This window comes from Eumetopias jubatus, unplaced genomic scaffold (assembly GCF_037043125.1).
Source record: "Eumetopias jubatus isolate StellerSeaLion01/CBP00866 unplaced genomic scaffold, mEumJub1_p1.0 scaffold_13, whole genome shotgun sequence".
NCBI classification, from domain to species: Eukaryota; Metazoa; Chordata; class Mammalia; order Carnivora; family Otariidae; genus Eumetopias; species Eumetopias jubatus.
The window spans coordinates 52,136,778-52,163,110 of record NW_028274819.1 but is presented as its reverse complement, the minus strand read 5'-3'; the positions used below and the strand labels follow the sequence as shown (position 1 = coordinate 52,163,110).

Genomic DNA, 26,333 nt, shown 5'->3' with positions numbered 1-26,333 from the left:
ACTGGGGCCCCGAGATGGTACAGTGGCAGGGATGGTTGGGTCACTCACAGCAGCCCCACTGTTTCTGGCTCTCATTCTTCCTCATTGACTCTGGAACAACATTGTCTCCATAGTAAAGGGCATCATAGTGGATTTGGTTCATAGTGTGCAGCTGCATTCAAGAATGGGGGAGTTAGGGTAGTGGGACACGGGGAAAGGGCACAGAGGAAAAGATACGGCTTGAACAACTAGGGCTCCTATGCCTGCCTCAGCTTCTCCACAGCAGCATCCACATCACCCCCAGTGGCTATGAGGGCCTGGAGATTGGCTTCGGGATTCAGAAAGCCCATCGCCCGCAGTTGCTCTAGCTGCACCCGGAAGTGAGTCTCGGGCTGTGGCTGCTGGGGATTGGCACCAGCTAGAGCTTGCAACATCTGGAGGAAAGGGGTGGAATGGAGGTCCAGATCCACAGAGCCCTGTGCTGGGGGAACCTCAGGACCTGGGGCTACCGGGGGATCCTCAGGCATAAGGGCGCCCTCTCTAAGCTCTGTTCCACCTGCCATACTTCCCAGCCCTGCTAGGCAAGGCATGAACCAGAGGAGGAGGCGAGGGGCTTCGGTAGCCAGGATCTGCAGACCCTGCTGGATCTGTAGCAGGGCATGCATGGCGCGAGGGTTTGCCATGGCTGCCTGAAGGTGCAGAAGTAGCGGCAGTTGCCGGTGCATCTCGTCCTGCAGCTGTGGGACCTGGCTCATGCTGGTAGGTCTCAGGGATCTTGGATAAGCTGGTGGGGGCAGCCAAGCATGCTCAGGCATTCCAGGGGTAGCCGCCATGGGGGAAGGTGGTGAAGGAACGAATGGCGCCCTGTTGGCAGAACGCCACAGACCTAAGACAAGGTCAGGCATGTTGGTGCTGTGGCCGGTGGAGCCGTTCCCTGCACCACCTTGGCCTCTGTCTTGTTCAGTACTGCTCTCTGGGGGGTATCTCAGGAATGATGGGCAAGAGGACTTTCCCTTGATGGCTACTGACTCTCTGGGGAGAGGCTGGCCTGACTCACGTTCCTGGGAGGAGGAGGAAGTTGGGGGGATTCGATTTCCTGGTGGTGGTGGTGGTGGTGGTTCTTGGCTAGGATTGCAGGTGGATGCAGTGCCTTGCAGATAGGTTCCCAGGGACTGGGGGGTCTCATATAATTGCTGAAGATAGTCATAGAGCCCTATATTACCCAGAATGTTGGGAACCCTATTTCTAGTTTCAGATACATCCTGGTCTCCAGGGCGCCTGCCTCGCCTGCCACCTGAGCTTCCATATGTGGAAGCCCAGGGGTTGGGGAGAGGGTCACAGTTCTCCGTCCTCGAAGGTCGGCTGCTGCTGGTGGCATTAGCAGTAGTGGCAGTAGCAAAGGGATTGCCACCAAACTGCTCCTGTACTGCATTAAGCATCGGGTCCATAATATCTGTGTACATGGTACGAAGCACATTGTAGCCACCAGGGATGCTCTCCAGGTTACTGAGCGCCCGGTCCTGGCTACGCATCATCTCTTGCATCATGGCTGGGTTGCGTAGGAACTCCAGCGTCTGCCTCATGATTTCAGGGTTGTTGAGAATGTGCCCAATCTCGGGGTTGTGCTGGATCAGCTGCTGCATATGGGGGTTGTCAAGAACCAGCTGGCACATCAGGCCTGTGTTGGACAGCAGACCCTGGATGAAAGGGTCATCAATGATCTGAGCCACAAACTCAGGCACAGAGACATGCTGCCACATCAGTGAGCTTGGCTGGTCAGAGAAACTACCAGAGGTCAGGCCTAGCCCGTTGAAGCCTGTGAGAACACCTAAACTAAAGGTGGGTGGCCCATCTGCTGGGTAAATGGAGCTAGGTTGAGGGAATGATCCAGGGCTGGGGGCTGGGGCAGGGACTGAAGCAGCCGGACACTCAGTGCCCATGGTGCGGCGTTGCATCTTGATGACCAGGTGGACAGTGAGGCCATCTCGCACTCCACACTGTGCCAGTGAGTCAGGGTCCTTGAGGATTTTGCCAGCAAAGATTAAGACCAGCTGATCAGGGCGGGCCTTAAAGCGCTGGGATATCTCTTCCTTCAGCTGCTGGATGGTGCAAGTGTCTGTAACTGAGAAATCCTCCTTGTCCTTGGGCGTCTTCACTGTCACCTTGATGAGGTGGGGATCCTGGATCGGTGCTGGGCTGCCCTGTGGCAGGGCCTCTCCGCTTTTGGCCATGGTGGGCAGCAGGAGGCCCAGGTCTGTGGGGACACAGCTGGGGGATGGGGATGGGGTACCAAGATCATCCTTTTGGGCAGTGGCAGAAGTAAGAAAGGTGAGCAGGAAGAGGGCCTGGGGTCTCGGGGCGGGGCCACAGGGAGTCTGCATGGAAGGGGCAATGAGGTCCTCGGGATAGGATGCTTGTGGAGGATTATGGGTCTGAGAGGTGTCAGGTCAGGAGAGGGAGACTGGATGCCCTGAGAAAGAGGTCTATGGTTGATGAGTGAAGGGCAAAGGCAGGAAGAAGGATTTGGGTCGGGGCATACATACCAGTAAGCTGTGGCCCCGTCCTTCCTCTTATACAGGGCTCCAAACCACCCTCATCTTGCTAACAGCCACCCCTGAAGCCTTCTGGGCTAGAACCCACTCCATCAGGTCACCTCTGTGACCTCAGCACTGACAACACAGCCTCACACAATGGATTCTTGAGACCTCTCCAAGGTGCTCTGTCTCCCCAGGAACTCAGCCGCCCCCCCTTTACCTCTTCTATTTCCTTTACCTTGATGCCTTCTTCATAGTGAGGAACCTGGGCTGACCCTTCCATCACAGGTCAAGAGCCCTACTTCCACACACTTGTATGTGGTATGTGGAGACAGCCTTGGATTGCAAAATTAGGAAAGGTTTAGCCTTAGCCCCCTATGTCCCTGTGAAGACCCAAATTCAGCTGCACCCTGAATTGTTCTTCTTCCTGGCATTCTATGTTTCTGTCTTCTCTTTGATTCAATATTAGACATGAATTTTTTATATATCTTCAGCATATTGACTTTCTGATGGGCAAGATCTAGTGTATGAGAGAGGGGCCAGGAATGATACAAAGTTTTTATTTTACTTTTTAAAAAGATTATTGTTATTCCCCAGAAGAACCCAAAGAATGGACTGGCTATTTACTGAGATTTAAAAAAAAAAAAGACCAGGGAATAATTTTTTTAAGACTTTATTTATTTATTCATGAGAGACAGAGAGAAAAAGAGAGAGGGAGACAGAGGGAGAAGCAGGAGCCTGATGCTGGACTTGATCCCAGGACCCTGGGATCATGACCTGAGCCAAAAGCAGACACACTCAACCGACTGAGCCACCCAGGTGCCCCAGGGAATAAAGTTGTTAAACAGAAAACCCAGAGTTCAGAGTTACATACATTTGAAATGTTTATTTTATACCCAAATGGACATGAAGGGTGGGAGTTCTCTATTGTGAACCTGCAGTTCATCAGTATTGGCAGAGTATTTAGAATCATAAGATTAGTGAGTATAGTAACAGGATAAAGGTAAAAAAAAACCAAGGCATGGGCACTACATATTTACAAGTCTGGAATATTAGATGTGTTCCACAAAGGAAATTGAGAAGAGTAAAACACTAAGTCAGAAAAAGGAGGGGGGGGGGAACAAAGCAAATGAAGAAGAGTTTCAGAAAGGAGAGAGTAACTGATGGTGTTGGATAATGCTGGTAGGTCAGGAAGATAAAGGCTAAGAACTGACCACTGGGTTTGACAAGAGAATGGGGGACCATGATGAACCCAGGCTTGGAAGAGTGGAGGGGGCAAAAATCTGGCCGGAGTGGGTTGAAAAGCAAGTGGGTTTAAAAACAAGTGGGTTGGAAATGAAGTGGATTCAATAAGAGTATTGTACCTAAGAGAAAGTTTATGATGGCTGTGTGGAAATGTGGGGATAGAGACGTTTTTGTTTTGTTTTTTCTTAAGTTGAGAATATTACATCATGCTTTTATTCGGATGGGAACAACACAATGAGGAGAGACAAATGATGCAGATGGGAGAGAAAATAATTGCAAGACTAAGCTATTGAGTAGATGAATTGGAGAGATTAGGATCAGTGCCCAAGTGGAGAGCTTGATTTTGGTCCACAGACAATTTATTCATAACAGGATGGAGCACAGAGTGTATGGGTTGTCACTAGACAGGCAGATTTCAGTTATGGCAAAAAGGTGGGGATCATTTAGAGGAAAGGCTATAGATAGAGTAAGGTTTTGCTGCTCCTAAATTATGAGTTCTAAATGGTAGGTGGAAAGGTTCAAAGAATTGATGACCAGTGGAAAATTGGGTCACATGAGGGATTTTCAGAGCATATCGGGATAAGAATCAGAAAGGCGACACACTAGAGCTTGGGCTTTTCAGATAACCTGAGGCAAACAGGGTATAAAGCTTAATTAGATTAATTGATTGGGTAAGGGTGCCTGGGTGGCTCAGTCAGTTAAGCATCTGACCCTTGGTTTTGGCTCAAGTCATGATCTCAGGGTCCTGGGGTTGAGCCCCACTTTGAGCCCCGAGTGGAGTACCACACTGGGCTCCACGCTCAGTGAGGAGTCTGCTTGGGATTCTCTCTCTCCCTCTCCTTCTGCCCCTCCACCTGCTCAAGCTCTCTAAATAAATAAATAAATAAATAAATAAATAAATAAATAAATAAATAAAATCTTAAGAAAAAGATGAATTGATTGGGTGGAGGCATCTTAATGGGAAGGTAGAAAATCCATTTTAGCTATAATTCTTTCTTGAGACCTATCCTTTTACTAGTTTGAGTGGGGGAGTGGGAGTCTGGCAGTAGATCTGCAGGAGCACTTGTTTTGTGGGCTCTCCTTCCATCTTGCTGATGGCAGTGTCAGGGCTAGAGGCACAGGATTTCTGTGGGTACCCTTTGCAGACCAGAATCTGAATCTGCATCACCACCTCCACTGCTCCAGACACCACCATCTCCTGCCTGCTCCATTGCAAGAGCTACCTCATTAGTGTGTCTGCTTACACTTCTACCTCTAGCACAGTCTTTCTCCACTTGGCAGCCAGACCCATGCACTGAAACACCTGCATTGTTTGCTCGAAATCCAGCAGGGATTTTCTACTGCATTCATGGGAAAATCCAGAGTCCTCACCAGACCCTACAAAGTTCTTCCTGATGTCCTGTTTTTCCTTCCATTGTTTAGTTCAGTCCACTCCAGCTACAGCATCTCCTTGTTATTCTTCAAACACATCAAGAATATTCCCACCTCACACTTTTCCTCCTAGGTAACCCTTCTCTGCCTGGAAAATACTTCTCCCAAAGGAGTGCATGTTCAGTTCTCCCGATTTCTGATCAATTATTGCCTTTCAGGAGAGGTCTTCCCAGATTACCCTGTATGTAGAAGACCTTATCCTGCTTCATTTTTCCTCATAGCACTTATTCATAGGTTAAGTAGAATACGGTCTTATCCCCACAAAAGTAAACTCCTAAATAAAGGAACTTTATTTGGTCACTGCTATTTATTCAATGCCTAAAACAATATTTGACTTATGTAATTGTTTACATACCAATTGGCTGGGATACTCCTGGGGAGGAAGGAAGAGGAAGAGATGGGGCCTTGACTAACTACAGAGAACACAAGCTATGGACATTTGATATGCCAAAGGACTTGTATTCTTGGAAGGTGCCATGCCCCCAAATGCCTGAGTTTTGGTGACAGGAATACGCAGTCAGGGTAAGCAACTGTATCTCTCTGTGCTAAAGAGGGAATAGTAACAGTCCAGCAAAGTCCTATGATTGTAACAATGGCAATTAGTAAGAGATTCCTAAAGAGGATAAATACCTACCTAGACCTGGCAGAAATGTGGACTTTTCCTACTCTGGCCCACCAGGCCATTCTTCTTCCACTTTCAAACTTGAACAATTTGGACTTGGGAAATTAAGGAAGTCTTTATGACTACATATATGTGTCTATCTATAGTTATTTTCCCTTTTGTATGGGTATGTTATGACTGACTGTCTTCCCCGACACATGGGTGTGTGTATGTGTCTTTAGGTATTTGTGTGTTGCTGTGCATGCCCTTGGCTGTGTGTGTAATGTGTTGAATATATGTGCCTTGTATACATGAATCTTTGGCTATGTGACATTGTGTATGTGTACAAAGCATATACATATCCTTGGGTATGTGAGCATGGTGTGACATCTGAGTTTGTGGTTCTATGTACACAACTATGATTCTCAAAAGATAAAAAACTATGATCCTCTATCTCTATATTAATATATGCATGTGGCATGTGTGTGCACTCATGTATGTACTGTAGTGAGACAGGAATATCACATCAAACACAGATAGTTCCCTTTTTTGCAAAAGAAACAAAGCCAAACCTCAGATGGGGGCATGTGGGAGTAGCCATTTTATTGACAGATCTTCTACCCATGGCCAATGGTCTATTATTCAGTGGAGAAAGCATTGTTTGGTTTCTCCTGTTCCAGGACTTCTCCTGGACGGAAGCATCAGAAGAGGTGGAAGAGGCCGATGATGTGGTCAAATGGGTCAGTAGCAGGTAACAAGCAAATAAGTGGGCATGGTGCTTAGAATCCTTGGGATCTCTTGAGTTTGTGAATAGCAGCACTGGTGTCCCCCTCAGTAGCAATGAGTGCCTGCAGATTGGCATGACGGTTCCCAAATCCCATGGCCTGGAGAGATTCCATCTGCTGACTGAAACGAATCTCAGGGGCTTGTGGAAGGTGGGAAGGGTCTCCAGCTAAGGACTGTAGCCTCTGCTGGACTGTTCCAGATTTGTGGCAGCATTCAGGATCTTTGGGTTCAGCAATATCTGGCACATCCCAGGCCCAGGGCACTGTGTCAGGGTAGCTGCAGCTGGGTCCAGGAAGCCAACCCAGGCCCCACAGGTAAGGTGCAACCCAGGGTAGAAGAACAGGAGCCTCTGTGGCCAACAGCTGCAGACCCTGCTCAATCTGCAATATTGCTTGTGATGCTTTAGGGTTGGCTAGGGCTATAAGCATGTCAGAAAGCTGTGTCTGCTGTAGGAATGTGGACAGCTGCTGCCTACACTGTTCACTCAGCTGGGGCATACTTATGAACAACATCATCTGGGCTGCCAAGTATGGGTTATTCAAAAGCAACTGCATCATGCTTCCTGTGATCTGGGAGCTGGTCTGCTCACCCGAAGGCTGGAAGTCATCCTCTAATTTCTGGTCAGAGCTATCTAGAGAGATGGTGGCATCTTTGTCTTCTGCCTGGGGCTGCTGGGTGAGCTCTATGCTAGGTAAGGCTGGTACCCCAGCCGGCTGCTGAATGGGACAGGTATGACTCCAGCCCTTGGTGGAGATAGTGGTAGCATAGGCACTGGGAGTATGGTTCACCTTGTTGGGGGTAACATTGGCTGAGGTGATAGAGGATAAACCACGAGAACTAGTATAGATGACTCGGGTTGTAGGGAGCTGTGGGAGCTGGTCCCGTCGTTCCTGGGGTGGTGTTGGAGATGGAGGTGAGGATTGAACTTGTTCCAAAACTTGTCCTTCCAGGAGAGCTGTGAAAGGGTTGCCCCCAAAGGGATCTTGTGAACTGTTGAGCATTTGGTCATTGTAATCAACATAACTCTGACCCGGGGCATTGTCCCCACCTGGCATTGTCTCTAAGCCTGAGTGTGACTGTGGGTTCAGTGGATGCTCAAGATTCTGTTCAGGTTGCTGGATCTGCATTAGCTCCTGAATAATGGCGAGGTTTCTGGCCAACTCCAGAGTCTGCCATAGGCTCTCAGAATTGTCAAGAATGTGGGAGATTTCTGGGTTCTGCTGCATCAGTTGTTGTATGTCTGGGTGTTCTGAGATGAACTGTCTCATGAGGTCTGTGTTAGACAGAAGCTGCTGGATACTAGGATTCTGTAGCATCTGTGTTATATACTCTAGACTACCCACTTCCAGATCCTGGGTGTGCACTTTGGATGCATCAGGCTCCACAAGAAGGGCTGATTCCACTGGGGTGTGACTCACACCAGCAGGTTGGTATACCCCATTGCTGTTACCTTCGGTGTTTCTGTCCCAGTGGCAGGGCTCTTTGGTCAGCAGGTTCCGGGAGGAATGGGGTAGGGATGTGGAGCTGCATTTGGACTTGATGACCAAGTGAATGGTGTGACCATCTAGGATGCCTCTTTGGCTCAGTGTGTCATGATCTTTGAGAAGGCGGCCCATGAAGACAAGCACGAGTTGGTCCATCTGGCACTTAAAGTGAGCAGATAGCTTCTCCTTGAACTGCCTCACTGAGGTGTCATCAGCTATCATAAAGTTTTCCTGTTTGCCTGCTGTCTTCACTATCACTCGGGTGACACTTGAAGAGATGTTCTTGTCTGCCGGCAAACCTGAAGGACGCCCACTCTGAGCCATCCTGGGTGTTCGAGAGATGACATGCGGCATGGACCTCAGTGGGAGGGCAGATGTTGAGCAGGTGGAAGCGAGGGCAGACAAATATTTCTGCTGGCCTTTGTCTCAGGTGTCGTGTTCTTAGGCCAAAGGCTAGTTTCCCTGGTGCCCAGAAAGGGATGAGTGACCAGCTGGGGCCAGGTATTTTGTGAAGTTATACCCCCCACCCCAGTTCTCCAGATGTGGCCCAGCTGAGGCCTGTCATGGCTACTGATTCATACTTGGTACTAGGTGGGCTAAGTAAAGATGACTCCACCCAGGGCTGCCCCTCCCTTCTGCCCCACCCACCAATACCATAACCTCTTCAAAAAAGGGATATTGTGATGTCAACTCTAGTCTCACAGTCTCTGCCAGGACCAGCTGGGGAAGGGAAACATATTTGCATAAGTGTTTGTGTGGGGGTGGGGGTAGGGGTGGGGTTACCAGATCTCCATAATAAAATAAAATAAGGTCATTTTCCAGAAAATGGAAGACAGAGTTCTCAGGATGGAACTATTAAAAGAAAAGGGGGGGGGTTGGTGCCTGGGTGGCTCAGTCAGTTTAACCTCTGCCTTTGGCTCAGGTCGTGATCTCAGGGTCCTGGGATTGAGCCCTTTGCTCAGAGGGGAGTCTGCTTCTCCCTCTCCCTCTGGCTGCCGCTCCCCCTGCTTCTGCTCTCCCTCTCTCTCTCTCTCTCTGTCAAATAAATTTTAAAAATTTTAAAAATCTTAAAAAACAAAAAGACCAGATTGTTTATGTGAGATGTGTGCTTGTCTGTGGTGCTGTGTGTGTGTCCCTGTTGGGATTGCAGTCTTGTTATATTGCAAGTCGAGTTTGCTGAAGCCATAGATAAAACTGGCATACCTGTAAGATTGGAATCTCTCCTGTAAGAAGGATCTTATTACTTTTGTTAGGGATCTCAAAAAAATGAGGCCTTACAAAGGAAAAGGGAGCAAGGACAAAGTTCACAAGTGGAAGGGGAGGTCATGGTTTTCTTTGGCTCTAGGTTTAGTGATACTGGACTTAACTGAGAGTGCTCCCATGTGGAGAATGATTTCCTCGATCCTAAAAGCAGGAGCAAGGCTAGCTGGGGAGGCTCCCTGAGGGGCATTTCAAATTAAAGGTGAGTGAGCCCTTCCTCACAAAATATTTTTTATTCACCTATCACTTGGTCTTTTCTACATGTCATTTTGGCAGAACTTTTAGAAAGACTTGATTCAGTGTTTTAGCCCAGTCTTCAGTGCCCAACTTTGTGTCATAGCATTAGTGGGAGAGATGTCTGTAGATCAAGAGGTAATGGTGGAGGTGATTTGTAGTGAAATTCCTAACAGGACAGGTTTAGGCAACTAAAACAGTTTTGTGGGATGGTGCTTGATCTATATTTGGGCAGCAGATAATTTTCCCTTAGTGGATATGTTAAAATGTGCATTTATGTTTACGTAGATGGAAATATTGTACAAATGAGTAAGAACCCATATGTCTGGTTGGATGTATATTTGTGAATGTTTGTATATGTGGAAGTATAAGCATGAGACAGTGTGCATGAAGTATTCTGGTATACAATGTGTGACTGTGAAGACTTTGGGATATGGAATTTTGACCATTCCATCCAGCCCCATGGAAAAGAGTTGAACCACACAGATAGATAAGTAACAGAGGTGGAGTGTCTGGGCCTTTATGTTCTTAGTGTGTTGAAGATGAGCAAAGATATTACAGACAGTTGGCCAGGGGACTTCCTGTGTCACACCAAAGGATTCTCTATTGAGAATGTCTAGACCACCAGCTCAGTCCACGTCAGACCCTCCTCATGCTCAGCCATTAGCTGCTCACTTCCTAGAATGGGACTCAAGCCTAAGTCCTTCCCTCAATTGCACTCAAAATGAGATCAATTCAGGACAGGGAAACATTGATTTTCACACCAAGACACTGCCTCTTTACTCCCCAGGTACCCTGCAGGAGGCTGAGGATAAGAAAGGGGGATTCTATATCCCATTCTAATGACCAGTTGCCCTGGGTCTCTGCACTGGGACCAGAGGCTCTCAATTTAAGACTTATCTTCTTAAGCCTAGTTCATGGAATTTTATATTTGTCAGAGCTGGATTCCCAGTTTTCAAAACACAGAATAGGTTTGTTTTATAAAAATTAGAGTGCAGGGGCACCTGTGGCTCGGTCATTAAGCACCTGCCTTCAGCTCAGGTCATGGTCCCAGGGTCCTGGGATCGAGCCCGCATCGGGCTCCCTGCTCAGTGGGAAGCCTGCTTCTCCCTCTCCCACTCCCCCTGCTTGTGTTCCCTCTCTTGCTGGATCTCTCTCTGTCAAATAAATAAACAAAATCTTTTAAAAAAATTAAAAAATTAAAAAAAATAAAAATTAGAGTGCAGTTCCTACAATTCTAGGATTCTACTGAAGAGGTGTTTGTTAGTGTTAGTGTTTGTTTCCCAGTCAAAACCCAGTCAAATCCACCTAGGCCATTACTAAAAGAACTTTAATGTGAAGATTGAGTTATCAATTCTACAGAATTATCAATGATAAAGATATAATCAACATTTCTCAGTCAGTAGGAGTGATGGCCATTGTGGGGGACGATTCATCTGGAGTTATGAGAAGGAGGTCATGATTCTCCCAATACTCTGCCCCAGGGGTCTCAAGGCCTAGAAGATTTCTCGAGTGTGACAGGATGTGGTCAGGAAGAAGCCAAGAGAGCTTTCAAGCTGGTGGTTTTGATTGTTTCTGCTTCAGCGCCAGGAAGCTGAGGTCATAATTGATCAGGTAGCCATCATTGTAGACATAGAGCTTGTGATCCAAGGGGGAGTAATTGATGCCATGTAGTGTTTCCAGCATCTTATCCAGTGGGATGCTAAGACGGCGCTCCCGCCCAGTGGTTGTATCAAAAGCATAGAAGATCTCTTCTTGGCGGGTGCTCAGTGGGCGTAAGGCATAGAGCACTCCACAGGCCATGAAGGCTCCTGACATGGCTGGCTTGTACTGGCTGGTGCGCCAGGTTTTCTCCACTGCTAAGGTGCTGGTATTGAGACGACTCACAACCAAGTTTCCCTTGCTCTCCTCAGTGGCATAGAGAACCCACAGCCCCTTCTCATCACCAGCAAAATCTATGTCTTTCCAGGACACACCGGCATAGGAGAAGCGGTTGTTGTAGGTGGCACTGGGCAATGGGCGTCGTAGCACCAGGGTGTTGGAGGAGAGATTCACCTTGGCAATGTCACGTGTGCCATAGTAATTGAAGTACATGAAGTTCTCATACACGGTATTACCACTGCCATCACCGTAGCCCATTGCCCTCTCCACATAGTTCTTCATCAGTACCAGGTCATCATAGGACTTGTACAGCCGGTAGTAGTCAAAGTACCTAGGCCAAGCCCCACACCAGAATCATCAGGGTACACAGTGCTAATAAAAATGAGCGGGCTAATTCATTAATAGCGGGAGCTTTGAATCAAACAGAACTGATTTGTAATCTCTCTTCTTTTACTTACAATATACTGGGACAAAAAACAACTGTAAAAAAAAAATCAGTAACAGCAATAACATTGACATCAAACTCAACAATGCCTCATGGACACTGTGAGTGCATTATCTCATTTAATTATAGCAACAGCACCAGAACTTAGGTTGTATTCCCACAGACTAGGAGACTGGTTCTCAGAAAGAATAATTTGCTCAAAGTCATTCACTCAGCTCGTAACTAAAATCTGTAAAAAGAATAACAAAAGGATCTATCTCATCGATATCAGGACTGACCTAAAAATGCTAATAAACCAAGTAGTAGAATATTTATCTCCAAGTAAGCAATCATCAAGGGATAGGTATTATTCTTTTCTTCTTTATGGGGACTCTTCTATACCTAGACTCCACGGCATTCCACCTGCCCCGAGACACTGGTGTCCCGGAGTGGGACACAGTTCAGAGGTGGATTTGGGGAGACCTATGCTCATGAGGTCACTTTGGAAAGTTCTTTAAATTATCCCTGAATTCTGAGTATTGTCACTGCTTGACATTGGTAAGTCCTGCCTTACCCACAGAGATTTTTGAGCCGATTTAAAAAGCAAAATCATGTTAATATGCTTCACCTGCTACAAAGCACCTGTAGGAATTGGGAGCAATGTTATTAGTAACAGTATCTGAGATGATCTTCCACTGAGGCCCTTCAGTGATAGGTTCAAGCCATGTTCATCATACCCTCCTGTAATCTCTTACTCAGTTAGGTCTTTCTCATACTCCTATATGGACTGACTTTAAACCCCCTGCCTGTGCGTTGCGCCTAGCTGCCTAGCCAGGCTGCCAGGTTATTGAAGGGATCATTCATCTACTCATGGATTCAGTTAGCAATCTTATCATCTAAAAAAATATCCACCAGCACCAATTATACTGTCCACGCTTTTCTATGGAATCTCACATGATATTCTCATAATTTAACTATCCTCACTTTCCAAATGGCTAGAATGGGTCTGAGACATTAATGCATTTTTCAAGCTCAGTTTGTTTAAGTACTGAGATTCAAACTCAGCTTTGTTTGAGTCCATGTCATAAGTATGGTCAGGTTCATCCTTTAAACTGTTCTCAGAAGAAGCTAGGGTTTTGAGGGCCAAGTGGAGAAGAGTTTGCTCTTGAGATAAGATCAGGCTATAGATAGAACCAGTTTGGATTATGATCAGATTGGAAATTTTGGACAGTGGGTTTGTGAAGGAGCTCAGGGCCATCTGAGTCACCCTTAATCCTGAGAGGAGCTCTAGGAGGTGGTCTGTCAGGCCTTAGGCTAAGTTTGTCCAGGGGCATACCTAAAATGGAGAGAGGAAGCTCTGCTGGGGCCACAAAGAAATCTGTTAGGATAGGGTAGGGAACATTTGGAATGAACCTGGTTGCAAAAGAGAAACCATCCTGAACTCACCTGCCATCTTTACTCAGAGGAGCTACCCAGTAGAGGGAAGAGTCTAGATCGGGTGCTGAGTCTCGACCCCAGACACCTGCCATGTGGGAGAAGCCTCTCCAATTGAGTTGTACCACAAGGGGTCGGCTGACTTTCTGGAGGCCTCCGTGAGCACAAGAACCTACAGAAGAGAGCAGGCAAGGTAGAAACTAGGAGTGAAGCACACAACCCACAGGGAGGGGACAATGAAAGTGTAATAGCCATGTGTGCATTTCAGCATGTGTCTGTCTGCATGAGGGCATGCAGAGCTATATAAGCAGGTGGGACTTTGCATGAATAGAGGATAGTGTACATGTCTGATTATAGGTGTGTTTATATATATGTGTATATACTAGTATGCCTGTATGTGAGAGTGTACCTATCTCAGTCTGCAGCCCTTGGTGATGCAGCATGCAAGGAAGCAAAAGAACTTTGCTGCCCAACTCTCAGTACCCCATAACCAACCCCCTATTCCCAAATCCTGTCTTTAGGGAGATGAGATCTTAAGAAATTCAGTCTGAGGCCTCACCAGGGGGCAGGGGTGGACCAGAGGCCTCTTGCCACTTCTCCCTCTCACAATCGCTGAGCCGGCCCTCAAGAATATTCACCTCCTGACGGTAAGCACGGAGGCTGCGCTGGTTAGAGTCAGCCAGAAACTTGAGTGTGAGGCTGGCATTAGCGATCTATGGAAACGAGATGCCAAGGATATGGGTCATGGACTGTTCCTATGAACTGAAGTGAGGCTCCCATCTTGCCCAACTCAGTGTCTTTTTTTCCCCCAGAAATAAGAGATTTTGGAAATCATCAAATTTAAATTTTCGAGATTAAATAAGACAGGAGACTGTACAGGGGAGAGGGATTCTCCCATCTATCCCCATGTACCTGGCTCTGGAGTTGAGAGAGGAGGTCCTCAGTCTCAGTACCTCCTTCCTTGGCCATAAGCTGGGTCACCAACTCCCGTGCTCCCTCTAGCTCCAGGCACAGCAAGTTGTAGGTTGGGGGCTCCTAGGAGGAAGCAAGAGCGATGGGAGTCCTGGCTTCAGGGCACGGTTCATTTCCAGGACCTGGTTATCCTGACCTTCAATGCTGTGAGTGTACTCACTGACCTGGGTGTGGGGAAATGGACAAGCAGGACCCCTAAACCTCAACACCTGTGGCTCTTTCTCCCATTCACGTGCCCCCCCGCCAGTGCCACACAGCCAACAAAACACTCTCAGATCCATCACTTTCATTTGTTCCATTAACAGCCCTTGAGGTGAGCATTAGTGTTATCTCCATCTCACAGCTCAGGACATTTGCGTCCTTCTTTTCACCTCGGGAAAAATCACTATTTCCCCCACATGCCCAGTTTCTCTCTCCCCTTTCCTGTGGTTACAGACACACTCTCAGGAGTGTCTTGGTGAGTGAATGAATGGACAGACTCCTAGCTTCCAGGCCCTCTACCATCAGCCTTCCCCAGGGCTCTACGAGTACCCATTCCGAAAAGCTACTGCCCACATCACAGGATGGATGTCACATTTCCATTCACTCAGCCTTACTTACAGCATTGATTGCAAACTCAGCGGCTTGGCCCACAAGACTCTCCAGATATTGCCCCTCTTTTAACCCAACCCCAATGCTTTTCTGTCTCCTTTGCATTGGCCATCCCACTTTCCTCTTCCTTTGCTAAGACCTCTTCCCAGCTCCCACTGCACCTATACCCATGAATTGTCCTCTTAATGGAGGAAGCACATCCTACCCAAGCCTCTCTGTACTGTGACTGCCACTGAGAATCCCAAGAACGACACCAAGTTTTTCCTTCATACTCAGGATTCATCTCAAAGGTGAGGGCTATGCTTCCTTCAGCAATTTCTCTACCACCCCGGCTCATCCTCATGTTAGTTACAGGAGAGAATATGCTCCTCTGACTGCCAGCCCCAGCCCACAGCTCCAGTGCTTACCCTGGACAGCTCCTGATCATACTTGTCCATGAGCACCTGTCTTATACTCTGTAGCTGTTCCAGCTGATTCATGGGAATGAGGTTGTTGGGCAGGTGAACTACACAGTGGCACAGGCCATCCTCATCCACAGAACCTGGCACCCTTTTCACCAGCTGCAAAGGCAAGGCCATGGGCACATTAAGTGTGATGAAACATGGGTCCTAATGTGCTGTTTAGGAACATGAAGCAGAAGAGCTGACCCTACCCTGGAGTGTCTGAGAAGAGCTCTCTCGGCACAGGAGGTTGTTCATGACTGATTCTCCTTCTGCCATGAGTTGGAGTGACCCTTCCCTTGACTTCCCAGAACGTCACACGGCCCCCTTCCAGCTCCTAGAGGTGGGGCCTTCCTCACTTACCTCATGCACTGGCTGGTCCTGGTCACAGTTCACTGAACTGGGAGTAGACTCTTCCTTGAGGCTCTGTGGAAAAGAGGAAAATTGATCTGAAAAGAAGTCTTAAGGGACCAGTTTAGGCGATAAAGTACCTCTCCTCCGGAGATTGAGTAGATTCCCACAAGTTCATTTTGTTGTGAAGGCAGCAGGAACAAAGGGTTCCAAGTTGTCAGAGAAGGGAGATGAATATGAACGACACCATGAGGCACTGGACTCTGGATTCTTCAAGAATCAAGATGTGTGGCTCCTGTCCCGTGAGTCGTCCCACACTAGCTTTTCTGGCCCATAGTTAATCAAGGCCATGTCTTCAGTCGGCAACTCCAGCCCAGTGGTTTAGCTTTTGGGGATGTTGAAGCCTACAATAGCCCAGGCTGGCCTGCCTCGGCTCCGGCATCCTTCACTAGGCAAAGGGTGGCAGATTTCTTCAGAAAGTGAGGCCTCATAGGAGAGCAGGGTGGACAGCCCTGAAATCCTCCTCTCTCATCTTCATCCTTGCTTTCCCTCTCTCACCCTAAGCCTACCCAAGCCCAGCAACAACCAGAGCAGACTGGGCATCCTAGCCCCCTTCCAGACATCCCTAGGTCTCTCCACCTTCACTCTCTCTCAGAACCTGGGACTTACTGAAACAGGTCAGAGGGATGAGGGAAGCCAGGCTGAAGCCCACCTGCTTGAGATCCCTCCACCCGCAGGCGGTACCTGAGGCTGTCCAGGGAGCACCTGGAGCAGCAGCAGTAAGGGTATCCAGAGGCCCAAGGCAGGCTGCATCTTGCTTCTGCTCCAGGAGGGGAGCAAGACCTTTGAGTTCCGCTAGGCTTTTATCTCTGGTTCCAGTGACTGGTCTCAGCAGGAGGCATATAGATTTCAACATCTGAAAGGACTGAGCATGTGAGAGGGGTTGGGAAGGGACAGGGTGCGGTGTGGGAAAAAGAAGACTGTGACACACCTGTGCTTCCAGAGATGGGGTAGAAGGGATTTTTTTACACAGAGTCTCTCTCAGCTATGTGCCCTCCCCACACCTGGAAGTCTGTCCTCTTCACTGTTCTAAGCACTCTAAACATTTCCATCCCACACCACTATTCAAATGGATCTGCTAATCGGAGATCCATATGCCTACAGCCTCCACCGCCTGTCCTTCAAGAAAGCCCCTTCCCAATATCTTCTCGTCAAGTCTCTAGTCCTCTGGCCTCTCACCTGATGTATCCTAAGAAAAGAAAAAGTTGCTTCCTGAGTCAAAGCTCAGTGTTCCTAGTGCTGGCCACTCAAACTTGTTCTTTCCTCTTTCACTATGTCTCTTGAATACTTCCCAGGCAATGGTGAGCCTCAAACCCCCCAAATACCTAAGAAGATGTCAGATTTCCTATGAAGACTGCATTTTCCCCCATTTTTCCATAGAGAAATTTGTATCTTTTATTATTTCCCTACTTGTCATTGCTCCCCCAATTCAGATATCATAGGCTTTTCACATAAAAGCCATTTGCTAATGCCTACCCTCCTTTAGAGCCCATTGCCCAACACATAATACCCAGTAGGGGAGGCATATGAAGTGTGTACTTCTCCTAGGGAAAGGGCTGGAGCGGTAAAGTGAATGTATGACCCCGGGAAGACATGCCTTGGGCCCCATTGGGCAATCCTTGATGAGAGATTATACCCACATCCCGCTTTACAGGTTTTCACCCTCTGACTTCCTGCTCCAGACCTGGGATCCATTCTCCATCAACTCCTCTGGCCTGGCCTTGCTGTAGCCACGGGTCCAGGGGAGCTACCGAGGTTAGGGAGGTGTGAGAGGAATGAGTTGGGAATTAACCTGCATGGAGCAGGAAACCTCTCCAGAATCGCTGTCCGGCTGGGTGTTCCTACAACTCTATGGCAGGAGGGATGGAGAGGAGGAAGCACGCAAGAACACAGCAAGAAGCATGACAACGGGAGCTGGGGTAGTCTGCCTTTGTTTTGCCAAGTAAACCTAGCAAGTAGAACCAGCTGGGAAAGCAAGGGAAAGCTCGGCACAGGAGAAGAGAGGGGAAATAGCTCAGGTGGGCACCGTGGGGCAGTCCAATGCCTTCCCTCCCAGAGCCGGCAGCTCTACCAAGATTGACAGTATGAGTTGGCCAGGTCCGAAGCCATGTCAGTTTCCAGAGCTCTGTTCTCTTTGATTCATATTGTGCCATTTCCTCAGCTCCTCCTGTCTTCATCCATTCAGCAAACATGGAGTTCCTGCTTAGTGTCACACACTGGACAAAAGGCCCCACGCAGAGCTAGTTCTCACTAATCTGGTCTGGCTGGGCAGAGTGATGGAGAAAGATGAGATCTTGATGTCCACGCCATGTCCTGGGCCTCCTTGTTTGCCAAGGTCCAGGCCCAACCCGTTTATGTGTGTGAGATGCAACTGTGGAGATTAATACACACTTAGAAAGGGTAGGAAAAGTCTAGCCAAGCTAGGCCCAGGCCAGGAGAGGTGAGTTCAGTGTGCATTCTGTCCCTGAGCAGGGAACAGGGCTGGGGTGACCAGAGCACCACCTATTGGCAGATGATGAGGATACCTTGGTTAGAGCTCTGCTCAGAGGGGTCTGGCAGCACTATTTGGCCATTGGAGGGCACATGCCTCAGGGAATAGGTGCTCGGTCACTGCCATTGGCCGTCTCAAGGGCCCACATCCTTCATTGCCCTTGCCCAGCAGAGCTGAAGCAAGCGCCTGAGCCTCTGAGCAATCTGCTGGGTCCATACTCCATAGACCACAGGATTAAGGGCACCACCACACAGAGGTTAGCCAGGAGGATATGAATATGGGGGGGCACTGTGTGGCAGCCGAAACGGTGAGCCAGGAAGGAGAAGAAGGCAGGTGTGTAAAAGAGAGTGATGACACTGGCGTGCGCCCCACAAGGTACCCAAGCCTTTGCAGTGGGCACCGTGGGATGGCAGGCAACACACAGCATGGAGAATGAGGACGTAGGAAGCAGCGATGAGCCCTACATCCAGGGCTGGAGACAGAAGTGTGGTGGCCAAGCCATACCAAACATTGGGGTACGTGTCACCACATGCCAGCCGAGCCACACCCATGTGCTCACAGTAGGTGTGGGGGAGCTCCCGCTGCCCACAGTAAGGCAGTCTTTGGAGCAGGGCCACGAGGGGTACCATGACACGGGTCACCGTGGCAACAGCCACCATGCCCGCCACACGCGGCAGTCAGCAATGCCCCGGAGCACAAGAGGCTGACAAATGGCCACATAGTGGTCCGCGGCCACGGCCAGGAGCACTGAAGACTCGGCAATGAAGGTCACATGGGTCACAAAGAGCTGGGCTAGGCAGGCCACAAAGGAGATCTCACCCAACAGGCCCCAGAGCACAGCCAGAGCTTTGGGTACTGTGGATGTGGCCAGAGCCAAGTCAGCGGCTGCCAGAAGCCCCAGCAGCTGGTACATGGGTGCCCGAAGTATCTTGTCAGCTGCCACCAGCCCCAGGAGAAGGGCATTCCCTGCCACAGCAGCCATGTACAGCAGGCACACAGACACTGAAAGCCAGGCGTGCGAGGCCTCTAGGCCCGACACCCCAGCAGGACAAAGGGCCCAGGCCCAGGGATGAGCACAGTCTGGTTGAGAGCGGGCGGTGCAGGATCCAGTCCCATCTCCTGGTTCTGCCGGGCTTGGTCCCTGCAGAGTGTGAATGAGGCCTGTGAGAAGGGAACACCAGCTCTCCAGGGATTTTACATAGGTGGAGATGAGGGTCGGGGCTTTGGGTGCTACAGCATCTGCTGAGAGCCCTCTGCTGAGGAGTTCCCTAGCCGTCTGTGGATTTGCTAATGTTCCCTTATGATATATGAAGGAATTTGGTTCCTGACAGGTCAGCAGACATACTCCAGGACACACAACTGGTAAATAAAACTAGGATTTGAATCAAAACTCATCTGACTAAGTTGGGGCCCCTGGGTGGCTCAGTCGGTTAAGCGTCTGCCTTGGGCTCATGTCATAATCCCGGAGTCCCGGGATCCAGCCCAGTGTCAGGCTCCCTGCTCAGCAGGGAGTCTGCTTCTCCCTCTCTCCGGCTCTCAACTAAATATATAAAATCCTTAAAAAAAACACACACACAAAACTCATCTGACTAAAGACCACACTCTTCTGATAGTCTTCTCGGGGTGGAATGTCTCCTCATCAGCCCAGGCACAGGGGAGCATTAGAATATGCTTTTCCTGATGGCCTGTCCCAGAGGAAGTTGTTTGTGTCATCCAAGCCTAATCCCACCAACATTCTGTGTTCCCTCCACCCCTGTAAGTCAGAGGTTGGATAGACGGAATGACTCTCCTTTCACTCCCTGACTGATGCTCAAACTCCCCTTCCAAAGACCTTATCTAGAAGCCACTTTACGAGCTTACCTACTCTCCCAAACAGCCTATTCCTTCAAATTTGCCTAGTATTTTGTCCCAGCTGCCCATGGTTTTGACATCCCTCCCTCCAGCTCTATTCATCATACTTCAAAGTACCTTGGTCATAAAAATTAATTCCTTCTTTGACCAGTATAGACACTCATCCCCTGACCCAGCTTTGTGGCTCTTTTACGGAAAAGTTCTAATCACCCAGAGAACACAGCAGACCATCAAGGTTGGGCAGGAGTGGAGGGGACTGGGGCCAGGTGCCACTATGGCAGTGTAGGTGAAAATGGTGAACAAACTTTCCTTACCTGCGTTTAGGTGGATAAGGAACAGCTTACCAAAAGGATGTAAGCCAAAATGTGCTTTCCATGCTCTGCCTGAAGACCACAGTTATGTCCGTGAACTTCATGAGATACTGCATTTGGTATTTTAAGCTGTTCCAGGGAGTGAGGAACTTGGGGCAGGTGAGCAGAGAATAGGGTGGCCCGGAGTGGCGGAGGGGTGGTGGGTGGGGGTCTATCAAGCATCCTATGCTCTGTGTCTACTCCAGGCATCTCCACAGCATGGCCTCCTGGGCCTTCTCTCATACCCCCACATTTTGACTCCTGCAGAGAAGAATCAGGTAATAAACCAGGATAGACTTTCCCAAATTAGTCTTACTGGTTTAGAAACCAAAACTTCCGTCTGAAGAATAAGGCTTTGCCAAGTCACGGGGTCTGGTCTTGCCACTCTCACTGTGGGGGCCCTTGGGCTCCTCTGAACCCTGAGAACATCCTTTCAGGATTAACAAGGCAGGCCCAGCCTTTCCTAGGAAAGAAAGATGTCGACCCCCTTAGGCCTGGGAACGTCTCTCCCAAAAACCACAGGGCAAACATAACCTGTACCAGGCAGGGGCCCCATGAGAAAGTCCTGAACTCAGGGTGGGGGCCCTACCAGTGTACTTCCTTATGGCAAAATTCCAGGGAAACTGTCCCATATGGTCCATGTCAACAGTCCACACTTTTGCTCCTTCTACTTCCTCTCATCGGCTAAGGAAAGGGGAGGAGTATGAGGCTGAGAACCCTCCTCCAAACCTCCAACCTCGGACTCTGCTCTGTGCTTAGCTATACACAAGGGGCTGCTTCTCATCTTCCACTGCCCACTCTGCTCTCCACCTGGACCCTCGTCTCATCTCCAGACCTCACACAGCCCAATGTCCTTTCTGAGTCAGGGGTTCACAAGGGACATGCTGAGGGAGGCGGCAGTAGGATCTCTGCCCACGCTGAGCTCTCAGGCAGTAGACTGTCTCTGAGCCATGGCCTGGGGCCTTGTAGCTCTCCTACCTGCCCATGCATGCAAAGCCATCCCATTGTCTGTGCCCCTTTCTGTGATCAGGAAACCAATGCACAGAAAGGCTAGGGTCACACACAGCTGGGATGAGGAACATCTCCTGCATCCCAGTCCAAGACTATTTCCTCTCCTGGAAGTCTTGCCTTGTTTCTCACTCATCAGCAATTTTCTCCTGGGCAGGAGAAGCTACTCTGCCACTCACACAGATTCCGCAGCTTATCTGACCTGGGCTTCCACTCCCACTCTGAGGGGGTCTGTCAACGTCTAGTGCGTTGGGGTCCCTGGGTAAGGGTCGCGAAATCACCGGGACACAGGGGATGCAGAGCAAAGGCAGCACTTGCAACTGCATGCTGCTGTTTATTTTCCACATAGCTATATACTTGTAGCAATCAAGTAAGCATAACAATATGTACTTTCACACATACTGGGATTAAACTAACATCCTTGAAGAAAGATACATTAAAGAATTCTCTCAGCCACCCTTCCTCTGGAGACAGCATGTTGTTGTCCTAAGGAGGGACGCCTCTAATCTAGGCAAGAGCCACTTCTTGCAGATCCAGGCATTCAGAACTTGCAAAATGAGATAAGGGGAAGAGAACATTTTCTCCTCCTTGCTCAGGTTTGCCTGGCTTTCCTAACTCTCACTGCAGTCCTTGAATGACCCTGGCTCGCAAGGGGCCTGCAAGCCTATGCCATCTCAGGGGTCCTCCTTCTGACTCCATTCACACATGCACACCTTCTTCCTGGCATGAGTCACCGAGGCCCAGGGGGCACACAGACCTGCATAAACCAGCCACAGACTGAGACTCACCTCCCTCCATCTGTTGCCTCGTCTCCAGGGGTTCCAAGCCAAAGCCCGTGTCCTCCCTCTTCCTGCCCTCTTGATCCTTCTCAGAGTGCCTCCTTCTCCTCGGAGTGGCTCACAGACCATGTCCTGACAAAGGGGCTTGAGGGACAAGTATTCCCTCCAGGGAAGAGCAGAACAAGGAACATTAAATGCAGCTGGAAGCAGGAACACAGAAAGAAGGCAGAGTGAAAGAGTCGAGAACTGAGCTCCGGCAACACGTGTTCAGTCCCAGCTCCGTAATATGATTTGGAGGGAATCGGTCAAGCACTTTGGCCCTTGGTTTAATTGGAATTCATGATCCCCATGCAGACTGTGGAGGAGGTGGGAGTGAGAGGGAAGCCAGGCACAATGTTCCATTTTTCTTGTTCCCATGTACTCCCCCTTCAGCACAGTGATTAGGATCTAGAGTGGGCTCTGAGGCCACATTATCTAGGTTCAGACCTTAGTTCTGCCACATATCAGCTGCGGGACTTTGCACAAGATACTCAACTCCTCTATGCCTTTATTTCCTTTACCTAAAATGGGGATAAGGAATCTTGTGAGGATAAACAAAAGAAAAAAAAAACGGTTAAGGATAAATAAAATAACATATGTAAAGCAATTCTGGAACTTCTGGACAAGATGGCAGAGGAGGATTCTGAGCTCACCTTGTTCCTCCCTAGCCCTAAATAATACGCCTATCAGTTTAACCAACCCAGAAAATGCCCCCAAAGACATGTGGAACAAGCTCTCCACAGTAATTGTTAAGAGGAGGCCACATCAAAAGTGGCTTTTAAAATAAAGTATATGACTTGAACTATGAAATGATTTTTCATAAAAAAAGCAACGAATGATGAATAAATCAATTCTGCCTGAAACACAACCAATACCTAATGCACGTTAAATAGAATTGTTGGTATTATTATAATTTTATTTGTATTATTCCTGAAACTAGTCCTACGGAGACCTTTTCCACTTCATTCTTAGTTCTCATTTCATCATCTGATCAACCATCTTGCAGTCTATCTTAAAAAACAACAACAAAAAAGAAGAGATAGAGACTAAACTAATGATCTTTGAGAGCAGAATGGTCCTGAGTTTGGAAAAACCAATGGCTAAAAGTAAGGCTGAAAGATTCAGAATCGACCTGATTAGACCAAACTAGGAAGTTTCTTTGCCAATGGAGCCAAGAAAAGCAGGTTGAATACAAGACTGCTCCAAATAAAAGAAAGAATGTGGCGGTGTTGTCCTTTAATCCCTATTCCTAGTCCCCAATCTGTACCTTCCACATTTTTCTGACCCAGGAACTGTGAGAAGGGAATGGACACAGCAGCCCCAGTTCTCAAACTAAACAGCCGCACTGGCCCTCCAACACAGGCTCTGAAAGTTGTTCTCTGAAAAGGTCTGAAGCAGACTCTCTAGCAGGACAAAGAGACTTTCTGAAGCATCCCCGCAAGGATCGGCATTTCTAGCAGGACCTTCAGTGCTTAGCTCCCTATGGGATAAATCCAGGTAGGGCATAGGGAGGGGAGCTTTTTAGGAGTCCCCACACCCTGTCTAGGGTGTGACTGATCTTGGCTGAGGAATTCCTGCTGCCATGGGTCAGGAGCTCTCACCTCTCTGCTGGAGAGGTGGGATTAAAGATGAGGAAAGGGAGTCTAGCCTCCATCTACCCAGGGCTTCTCCACCCGCTGCCCGTCCAGCTTGTCCATTCAGTAGTCAGTGCACCAGGAGACCTGGGGACTCTAAAGGTGCTCCCGGGGCAACCCTGGGGGAGAGCAGGTGTGGATGGGAAGGATTTATGGGTCTCTTCTCTGGCCATCAAGGGCATGGACCCTGCGTCCCTGCTGGGATTGAGAACCTGCAAGTCACAGCTGTGCACTGTTAATGAGGGATTAGCACAGGTCTGCAGTCATCTCTGCTGATTCTCCTGGTCCTCCCAGGTTTCCGTGCCTGATGCACTCAGATCCCAGGAAAGGAAGACACTGAGCAGGGAGGTCTCTGCAGAACCCCTGGGTGGGGCACAGCACACTCAGATGGAGACGTGCTTTACGCTCCACAAATAACAAACCCAACTGCCCCCTAGACATGGACGGTCCTCATTACTTTGCATTGTTCCTGCCGCTTAGCCCGATATATACACAAAGCAGCATGGTGGGAAGAGCCTGGGCTGTTGAATCGGGCAGACATGGTTTTGAATAGGATCCACTACTACACAGACTGGAGCAAGTGTCTTATTCTTCTGACCCAGGTTTTTTCCTTTGTACAATGATGATTCAAGGACCTTCTCCAAGAGGTGGTGTGAAGACGAGAACAGCAAGCCTGGAGCACCAGCAGGGTGCCTGAGCTTTGGAGAGCTGACACAACATTACTCAAGGTTGAGTGGCTTACAGAATCAACTTGAAGACAAACTCTGGCTCTCTGAGATGCCTGCTGGACCCATGTGGGGTAGCTGGTGGACACTTGTAATAGACATTTAGTTTCACAACTCTCCCCTCTCTCTAAAATGCCTTCGGTTCCATGTAGAGGAGTGTAAGAGGACATGATAACAACATATTTCACAATATGTCCTCCGCTGTTTGTTTTTGTTTTTAGACCTCGTTTTAATGAACTGTTTGTGTTTATACTGTGCAGAACAAACTTAACAGGTTCCCAAGAAACAGGAAAAAAATCCTTATAATATTGTTATCCTGTGTTTTAATATTCTAGAATAGTTCAATAACCTCTTCTCATGTCCAGCCTTTCGCTTGTGGAGAATGTGTGGATACGCTGGAACTGAAATGTGTGAGAGCAGTAGTTGAGACATGGCCCAGAGACAGAAACAGCAAGTCCACTCTGCAAACATGACCATTTATTCCTAAGTGTTCTAAGTGAGGAATCCACCCTGCACTGCTGTTTGTGTGAGTATGTGCCTAGGCAGGCTGCCCATTTTACAAAAACCATATCACATCACATGTACAAGGGAGTAGTTAGGGATACAGAAGCCAACTCACAGAATAAATAAAGCTGGCAAAATATTTTTATTTCACTATGTAATACAAATCCTTTATAGTAAATGCCACTCAGCACACTTTTAAGAAACAGTATGTATATTTCTGCAAGTCTTTCATTGGTTTCCTCTGCTTAATCCAGTAATACATATTATAATGTATTTTATGCCTTTGAATACAATCATAGATATGAGATTGTGTATTCCATGGTTATTTAAAATTTTATTTTTCTAGGAATTTATTTTATTCTACAAAAACCTTAATATATGGTTTTTGGAAATTAAAAAAAAAAAAAAAAAACTTGTCCCTGCTCAATGATAGTTTGAGAAAAGCTTTTCTAGAGGCCTCTCTCTACATATGTCCCTATACAAGTATAACTACCTTGGTGATTCAGTGGTTTTCTTCAGCAGAAGAATGAACTACAGTGCTCACTTGGTGGCTCTTGACCCACTCTTGGATGTGTCCTTCCAAGTTTACACTTGGAAATAAAATAGTAAGAAGGCAACATGAATACACACTCGTATCACATTCTTGAATTTGACACTACTGGAAATAATGCTCATATTTGTATATCAATTTGTCCAACTCTTATACCTATCCTCAATTATTTTCCAAGAGGAAGTAAAGAATATGTGACAAATTATTAACATAGTTTACAAGCCTCATCTACTGATATTCCAACCAGCTTCCTAAATCCACCAAAGACAATTTATGAGTCCCCCTATTTCTCACTGCCCAACCCCTACAACTCCCCTGGGCAATGCCATCATCACTACGGATGATTCCTCCATCAACCTACAGATCAAACTTAACAGATTTTTTTAAACACATGATTTCTTGCTTAGGCTCAGGCAATCCCTTCTGGCTGGCAGGTCTTGTTCCCCTTATTCTTGAGGCTCAACCGTTTTGTGTTCTTCTAGACCATCACAGAAACAAACTTTGCCAGAAAGCTTTCCTTGCCTCTGAGGAATGGTTGGGTATGCTTCCTTTGTGCTTCCCTAACATCCTATGCTACTCATTACAATACAGAAGATTAGCCAACCAAAGTACCTATATAGGTGATATATTCCTTTTGCCAACCTATAAGCTTTCTGATTGTAAGCAACATGGGTAGTATTTGCTACATATCAGTA

The 26,333-nt window shown here is 48.1% G+C and overlaps 3 protein-coding genes and 1 pseudogene across 3 annotated transcripts; all 4 read right to left on the bottom strand.

The window, feature by feature from the left end:
• Nucleotides 1–236: 236 nt before the first annotated feature.
• On the bottom strand, nucleotides 237–2,210 carry UBQLN3 (ubiquilin 3). The gene has a single exon (XM_028116068.2). The coding sequence runs from the start codon at nucleotides 2,208–2,210 to the stop codon at nucleotides 237–239; it is 1,974 nt and encodes a 657-aa protein (XP_027971869.1).
• A 4,359-nt stretch (nucleotides 2,211–6,569) lies between these two features.
• On the bottom strand, nucleotides 6,570–8,414 carry UBQLNL (ubiquilin like). Its single transcript, XM_028115743.2, has one exon. The coding sequence runs from the start codon at nucleotides 8,412–8,414 to the stop codon at nucleotides 6,570–6,572; it is 1,845 nt and encodes a 614-aa protein (XP_027971544.1).
• Nucleotides 8,415–11,105: 2,691 nt separating this feature from the next.
• Nucleotides 11,106–16,460, bottom strand: LOC114218653 (olfactomedin-4-like). The gene is made up of 7 exons (XM_028115830.1): nucleotides 16,392–16,460; nucleotides 15,660–15,722; nucleotides 15,264–15,416; nucleotides 14,206–14,328; nucleotides 13,853–14,006; nucleotides 13,306–13,465; nucleotides 11,106–11,766 (listed from the first exon to the last, which is right to left on the bottom strand). The coding sequence occupies exons 1-7, from the start codon at nucleotides 16,458–16,460 to the stop codon at nucleotides 11,106–11,108; spliced, it is 1,383 nt and encodes a 460-aa protein (XP_027971631.1).
• Nucleotides 16,461–18,753: 2,293 nt separating this feature from the next.
• LOC148162649 (olfactory receptor 52B2-like) lies at nucleotides 18,754–19,593 on the bottom strand (annotated as a pseudogene).
• Between the last annotated feature and the right edge of the window lie 6,740 nt (nucleotides 19,594–26,333).